The sequence below is a fragment of the Colias croceus genome, chromosome 30, assembly GCF_905220415.1.
Source record: "Colias croceus chromosome 30, ilColCroc2.1".
Classification (NCBI taxonomy): Eukaryota; Metazoa; Arthropoda; class Insecta; order Lepidoptera; family Pieridae; genus Colias; species Colias croceus.
Genome location: NC_059566.1, coordinates 5041454 through 5049808, shown reverse-complemented (window position 1 = coordinate 5049808; position 8355 = coordinate 5041454). Strand labels below are relative to the sequence as shown.

Here is an 8355-nt window from a genome sequence, read left to right as displayed (position 1 = left end):
GCAAACTATAATTGAAGACCCCGAAGCCGCCTGCGGTATTTATTATTTATTTAACATCACCAGTCTGCAGTCCAGCGCTGACACTCCACCACCAGAAGCCGAGAAACCTACTACCCGTGTTAGGCTTGTTCGAACCGGGAGTCCATACTCTTTCACTTCGTGAAATTCCCCCCCCCCCCTCCGGAAAACACAAACCTCACCCCCCCTCAACCTAAACTCCTAAGCTGTTGGAGCAACACCCTCGTGTAAGGGCTCATTCAACTCGCCTTCTCAAGAGCAATCTTTTGGCCCCAACAGTTAACCCCCCCCTCCCTCGAGAAAACACACACCCCACCCCCCCTCATCCCAAACTCCTAAGCTGTTGGAGCAACACCCCCGTGTAAGGGCTCATTGAAGTCGCCTTCTCAAGAGCAATCTTTTGGCCCCAACAGTTAAACTCCCCCCCTCGAGAAAACCACACCCCACCCCCCCTCATCCTAAACACCTAAGCTGTTGGACAAACACCCCCGTGTAAGGGCTCGTTCAACTCGCCTTCTCAAGACCTGTCCTTTGGCTCCAACAGTTACCCCCCCCCCCCCCCGAAAAAAAAAAATCCCCCCCCTTACCCCAATCTCCTAAGCTGCTGGACCAAGAACAACCACGTGGTTCCAACAGCTCAATATCCCCTCCCTTTTGAAGTTTACCTCACCCCCCCTCACACTATCTTATAAACCTCTGGGCCGATACCCTTCGTGTTTGGGTTTATTTTACTCAACACGAGGAGAGGAAGAACTTGGCCCCAACGGTTTTTCACTAAGCAACCACACCTTCAGCGACACTCACCACCACCTAGGAGAGAAATCTCCGGCGCGTATCTGGGTGTACTCGTCACCATCAGTCACCGGCGCATAACACCAGCGTCCCCGTCATCTACTTTATAAGTACCTTTAATTAATTTTAAGTTAACTTTAAGCTATTTTTAAACTAATTTAATATTAATAAATAAAAATAAATAAATAAAATGTCAAGCAAAAGCGAACCAACCTCTAAAACTTCCCGCAACCAAGCCGCGGAGGCGCCTAGCAGGCCAACGCGCACTTTGCGCGAAAAGACCCTGGTGAGAGCAGCCACGGCTCTGCCACCAACCACATCTAAAACAACAGCTCCGAAGCCCCTACCACCTTTACCGGAACCGGAATCGTCGCCACAGTCATCTGCATTACAGATGGACGACATCAAAACGCCAGATTCACTGGCTGCAGGTGGCGACATCCAAGATGAGATGGAGACCTCGTCGGTGGGATCCGAGATATCCATCGGGAGGCGAGTGAGTCTCCTCTACACGTCTCCCAAAAGGGGCACAGGAGTGGAAATGGACGTGGCAACAAAGGTTGCAAATGACATGCTTTTTAGAGGCAAAGAATCTTTAGAGACGGCCGGAAATATGAAGAGGGAGAACAAGACCGTAGCCCTCAACAGCTTGCAGGGGCTGTACGAAACTGTCTTGTCTCTGGCGGACTCACGCTCGAGACATAAATTCAACCTTGAAAAAGAACGCTCACGCCACGCACAAGAGCTGGTGCGAGTGGAGAGGGCCCACTCTGCAGAAGTGAAGCAAATCAAGGAGGCCCTCCTCTCGGAAGTGAGTCTCGCGAGAGCAGGCATCACGGAAACCCTAAAAGAGACGCAAGCTGTACGCAGCTGGCTAGGGTACGAGACCGTGGAACCCTTCAGCCAGCTGAAGGAGCTTCACCGGGAGACTGGCAACCTCGTTGCCGAAATCAAAACAAAACTCTCTGCCAAGGAGCTCGGCAGCGAATCCACGGACGATAAATTAAGCTCCCTGGAAAAAAAGGTCCAAAGTCTTAACAATGGCATTGGACACTTATCAAACCAGCTGGCCGAGCTCACAAAATTACTGACATCCTCAGGCGGAGAGGGGTCTACCCGAGAAGCTCCTATCCAAGAAACATTGTGCCTATCTCAAATAATAAACAATCTTGACGCAATCTCCCTAAAAATAGACAACCTCCCTCAACCACCCCCTCCACTCCCCCCTACACCACTGCCGACAGAACAGCTATCTGATGACCTGAAGCGTGTCTTTCACCGCCTTGACCAAATGTGCACAGAAATACGCGAGCTGCGCGAAACGACCAGCGCACAACCCCCACCCTCACAAACAGCTCACAACCTGGGCACGGAGCTGGCAATGGCGGAAGTAAAGAAGACGTTGGCTTCCATACAAAAGGGAGTCACGGGTCTTAATACGGCTGACAGACCAACAAAAGGGCCAATCACCTACGCCCAGGCAGTGGCAAAAACACCGCCACCACGACTCCCTAACCATACCCTCATTATCTCCTCGACAGACCCCAAACACACTGGGGAACAGGTTATCGAGAGAGTTAGGGGGGCCCTCGATCTTACCAAAACGGGGGCCAAAGTGGAAAAAGTTAGGAAAGCCAAAAATCAGAAGGTCGTTCTAAGCTGTCCAAGCTCAGACGACCTAAATCTGATCAAAAACCAGGTCAACAGTAGCAAGGGGTTATCGGCACAGGAGCCGAAACCAATAAATCCTCTTGTCTGCATCAGAGGGGTACTGTCCTGTCACAAGGACGAGGAAATAATTGAACTTTTAAAAACTCAAAACAAACACCTGATGAGTGAACTGGACCAGAAAAATTCAATATTAAAGGTGCGGTATAGGAAGCGCGCGAGAAACCCGCACGAGTGCCACCCTGTCTTGGAGGTCTCTCCAGAATGTTGGAAGGCACTCTGCAAGGCAGAAAAAGTTTACGTGGGCCTAAAAAGATGCCCCATAGAGGACCAATCCCCCTTGGTGCAGTGCTCCAAATGCCTGGGATACGGGCACACTCGAGCGCTGTGCAAGGCACAGGAGCAATCATGCTCGTACTGTGCCAAAACCCACAAGGAGAGGGAGTGTCCTCTTAAGGCGCAAGGAAACACTCCCACGTGCGTCAACTGCCAAAAGGCCAAAAGAGACGGCTCTGACCTGGAACACACTGCATTCAGCAGTGAGTGTCAGGAAAGACAAAAGTGGGACAACATAGCGAGGTCTCGCGTCTCCTACTGCTAAGGTCACCCTAACTACACCCGGGCAATCAGAATCCCCATCCACAAGTATGCGCAAAAGGGAGCTTAAGATCATACAAGCAAACCTACAGCGCTCAAAACTAGCGACAGTCGAACTGCTCCAGGCTGCCCAAAAGGAAAACATTTCAATAGCACTAGTCCAAGAGCCATACGTAGGCAGGACCGGTGTTGTGAAACAATGCAGTGGCACTCAAGTCATCCAGTGCACCTTGGGCCGCCAAAAACCAGTGAAGGCTGCGGTAATTGTTCTGGGAACAGAGCTAGAGGTCATACACGATCCTCAGCTGGTGACCGAGAATGTGGCCGCGGTCCTCATCAAAGCAGGGCGACTGAAGCTAGGAATAATTTCCATCTACCTGGAAGGGGATCAGGACATCAACCCATACATATCACGCATCAAACTAGTCTGTGATAAATTACCAACAGACAATCTGGTGGTTGCGGGCGACATCAACGCCTGGAGCCACTGGTGGGGCAGCAACTCCGAGGACCACCGTGGTAAAGATTTCAACAATTTCCTAAGTGAGATGAACCTCCAAATTCTTAACACAGGAGCTACGCCAACCTTTGAGACCTACAGGGGCGACAGGCTGTACACAAGTATAGTAGATGTAACTGTGTGCAGCCTGCCACTCCTCGGGAAGATCTCTGGCTGGCAAGTCCGCAGAGGTTTAACAACATCCGATCACAACGCTATAACTTTCGGTATGCGTCTGGAGACAGCCCTGGAAAGCATCAGACCTGTCACCACGCGCATATACAATACAAGGAAAGCGAAGTGGACGGACTTCAACGGTTCTTTCCGGTCAGGACTCTCTGAAAAAGACATCACATCCACCCGAATAGGGAATATTTCAAACCCGGAAGAACTGGAGGAATCTCTCGCAATTTATGTTGAAATCATCCATAAAGCGTGTGAAACGGCAATCCCAAAAGTTGGTATAAACAAGGGAGAGCCTAAGCCACCCTGGTGGTCCCCCTCTCTAGAAGATCTGAAAAGAGAGGTAAGTACTCCGCAAAAAACGGAGAATTAAAAATGCAGCTGCCAGTCGCAGACTGTTTGTCATAAACGAATACACTCACGCTAGGGAGGAATACAAAACCAAGGCAGCTGAGGCAGCAACCCAAAGCTGGAAAGAATTTTGTGAGACACAAGACCGTGAGAGTATGTGGGATGGAATCTACAGAGTCATAAGAAAAACGGCCAGAAAACAAGAAGACCTGCTGTTAAGGGACTCCGCCGGCTTAACGCTTTCCCCGGAGCAATCGGCGGAACTCCTGGCCCAGACTTTTTACCCTCGTGACACTGTAGATTCCGAAACGGAACATCAGACCCTGGTGAGAAACCTTTCTGAAAACAGGAAATCCACGGACATCGAAGACCTATCCGCCGATGATCCCCCATTTACGGCCGCGGAACTGGAAACAGTCCTAAACAGGCTTAATCCAAAGAAGGCTCCCGGCCCTGACGGGCTCACGGCAGATATATGCACAGCTGCAATTCGCTGTGACAGAGAGGTGTTCCTGGCGCTGGCCAACAAATGTCTGGCGCTAGAGCACTTCCCGAAGCAGTGGAAGGTAGCGCACGTGTGCATCATCCGTAAACCAGGGAAAGATGATTACACCCACCCAAAATCCTACAGGCCAATTGGTCTCTTATCGGTCCTAGGCAAAATAGTTGAAAAACTCACAGTCACCAGACTGCAATGGCTCTTCCTCCCTACCCTAAACAACAAGCAATACGGGTTCACTCCTCAGCGTAGCACAGAAGACGCCCTCTATGACCTTCTACAACATATCAACACACAGGTAGGTTACAAGAAAATTGTGCTTATGGTGTCGTTGGACATAGAGGGGGCTTTTGACAACGCGTGGTGGCCTGCCCTAAAGAAACAACTTATTAACAAGAGGTGCCCAAAAAACCTTTACGGCCTTATAACATCCTACCTTTGTGACAGGACAGTCAGGGTCAATTACGCAAGAGCAGTATTCGAAAGGGGCACCAACAAAGGGTGCATCCAGGGCTCCATAGGAGGGCCTACCTTTTGGAACCTAATTTTAGATACGCTCCTCCAAAAACTAAATAGCCTAGGCGTCTACTGCCAAGCATTTGCAGATGACGTAGTCCTAATATTCTCAGCCCCGACAGTTGAAAAAATTCAAAGCACAGCCAACACCACCTTAGAGGCTGTGCAAACATGGGGAAAACAAAACAAGTTGAACTTTGCCGCACACAAGACCAATGCGATGATAATAACTCGTAAACTAAAATACGACCTCCCCATAATAAACATGTCAGGGATCCAGCTAAAACTCGTAAAAGAAATAAAGTTGCTGGGTCTTATCATCGACTGCAAACTCACCTTTAACTCACACGTGGCGGCCACTTGTAGAAAGGCAGCCGACATATATAAACAGCTAGCGTGTGCAGCAAAAGTGAGTTGGGGTCTAAACAAAGAGATAATAAGGACCATATATGTGTCGGTGATAGAGCCAATCGTGCTATACGCGGCAAGCGCGTGGTATCCTGCAGCGGAAAAACTATCAATCAGAGACCAACTGTCCTCGCTGCAGAGAGGCTTTGCAATAAAGATTTGCAAAGCCTATCGCACGGTGTCTCTAACATCGGCGCTCATACTTTCCGGGTTGCTGCCACTCGACCTCAGGGTCCAGGAAGCGGCAGTCTTCTTCAAAATCAAAAAAGGCTACTCGGAGGAGCATATCCCGCCAGGAAGAGAGGTGGAGCAAAAAGTGGGATATCTCCACAACCCACATCCCTCAACTCTGATAATAACAGAGTTCGAGCGTCTTGAAAATCTGGATCCCAATACTTTGGAGACCTATCATGTAGTCGGTCCCCAAATCTTCACCGACGGCAGCAAAATAGAGGGGAAGGTAGGTGCTGCCCTAACATGGTGGGACAAAGGTAAAGAGACCAGGTACTCCACCTTCCGACTAGAGTCACACAACACTGTCTTCCAATCGGAGATGTATGCGCTCTACAGAGCGGTCAAGATAGCAAGGAGCTCAAAAGCCAAAACTGTAAATATCATGAGCGACTCAAGATCTTCGCTTGAGCTTTTAAATAATCCATGTGTTACACACCAACTAGCTCTGGAGATTAAAAAACTCATCGCGGAAACCCGAGCAGAAGACAGAGAGGTGAGACTCTTCTGGCTAAGGGCTCACGTGGGAACACCCGGGAATGAGAGAGCAGACCAACTAGCAAAAAAGGCTGCTCTCACCAAAAAGACGGCCCCTGATTACAGTAAAGTGCCCCTTTCATATATTAAGCGGAAAATCAGGGAGGTAACAATTCAAAAATGGCAACAACGCTACGAATCCTCCACCACAGGGTCGGTCACCAAGGCATTTCTGCCGACCGTCTCTTCTGCGAGACGAGTACTGAAGGACACCACATTGACACCAACTTTAGTCCAAGTCTTAACTGGCCATGGAGGATTCGCGGCCTATTTACACAGATTCAACCTAATAGACAGCCCATCCTGCGTCTGCGACTCGTCGTGCCACGAGACCATCTGGCACATTTTATTCGAGTGCCCAAGATTTGGTGGAGACAGACTCTCACTCGAAATTCAAACTCAGACCCAACTGAGCCAAGAGTCTCTACCCACCATCATGGAGACTGAGAGTCTGAGGAAGCCATTCCTGGCCTTTGCCGCTAAAATCGCACGAGTCGCAGCAATAAACAACGGCTCAACAATTGCATCCAAGGATTTGCCCCACCAACCACAAGTCCCCACCCCTACAACGCCTGCAACCAGTAGGCCACTCATCACAACCACAGCAGGTCTAAATAACGTTATTACCCCAGCGCCGACAAACTCCAGTGAACAACTACTGGAGTGCGCCAAAGTAGGGGTACCAAAACTGAGAGTTCGTAGCGTCGCACTCTTCATGGACAACGACAATGAGTCATTTGGAATTTCCTTCTGCCGGGAAATAACAAACAATCAGCTGGCCATCTCACCCGGCCTCGCAGCTCTGCGGTTTGGAAGTACCAACAAAGCCGTGATGAAGCGTAGTAGCTACATAGCTCTTCCTCTGGCAACATTCATGGGCCACTCCTGCCGGGTGGTACGATTGCAAAACAAGGCGGTCGTACTCCTCGAATGGAAAGTCGAGTCCCCATTCACCCAGGCATGTTTGATACTTACCAGTCTTGCGCAGAGTTGCCAATCAGCGGGAGCACACCTACCCCGCATTATTAGCGTCGACGCTATGGCCATCGGGTATCAGAAAGGTGAAGTTGTGGACCGTTGCGGATGCGTCACTGCCTCAAAACATTATGAGGTAATAGTTTATGAAGACCGAGGGGAAAACTTAGACTACCTCAAACCCCACGTACGCGCCGCATCGACCGCACCATATCACCTACCCACCGGCGTCAACCATCCACCAACAATCAGTGGCTCAGAGCGGCTACAACAAAAAATTGCAGCCGAAAGGCTCTCAGCATTAGAGAGTAGTCGAAGTCTAAAAGAGTGCCCTGAAACCCGGAGCCGAATGAAGGCCCTCTCTGACTTCTTTAAAGTAGTCATGGGTCGGCCAACTGAAGGCAACCCGAGTGGAAGGCAAACCTCAGCGGCGGAGAGATTTTTAACTCCAAACAAGGCCACAGAACGGCCAACGGATAGGACAAAGCGAACTCGGGCTGATTTCGGGCAAATCAATTCACCACAATACAGAACCGTCGCAAAACCCCTCGACCACATTATCAACGCCTTTCTGGAATTCCGCGCTATCATCGAGGCAACCAGAGAGGTCAGTCTGGCAACATGCAGAAACATCATGCATGCCTATCAGCTTAACAACCTTGCGCTGCTAAGGGTCAGACTCGAGGAGGCGGACGCAGCCATCTATAACAACGCAACGTCTAAAGTCATACATGGACAAATGTCCGGTGCTTACATGGCTGCGTTCAGCGCTAGCGTCGGTTTTGTTCTTGTAGACGAGGATGCACTCAAAATCAAGGGAACCACCACTTTTAAAACCCCCGAGGGAGATCCCATCGTCGTGACCGCCCGTTGCACCAAGATTATGCTGGATGACAGGATCCTGGACATGGCAAAAACCATTGCCCCGGGTCCTGACATCTCGGCGTACGGGAGTGACTGGGTGGTACCCGACATCAAGTGGATCAACGGAGTGCCGGGCTGCGGCAAAACAACATATTTGGTAAAACACTTCGACGAGACCAATGATGTAATTGCGACAACCACAGTAGAGGCGGCAAAA

The 8355-nt window shown here is 50.1% G+C and overlaps 1 protein-coding gene across 1 annotated transcript; it reads left to right on the top strand.

Moving 5' to 3' along the window:
- The first annotated feature begins 1000 nt into the window (after positions 1 to 1000).
- Positions 1001 to 3135, top strand: LOC123704564. Its single transcript, XM_045652943.1, has one exon. It carries the CDS (start codon positions 1001 to 1003, stop codon positions 3077 to 3079), a length of 2079 nt encoding a protein of 692 aa, XP_045508899.1. The 3' UTR covers positions 3080 to 3135.
- Positions 3136 to 8355: the final 5220 nt, after the last annotated feature.

Coding starts and splice junctions, on each gene's coding strand:
- LOC123704564 (XM_045652943.1), top strand. CDS start 1,001: ATGTCAAGCAAAAGCGAACCAACCTCTAAAACTTCCCGCAACCAAGCC.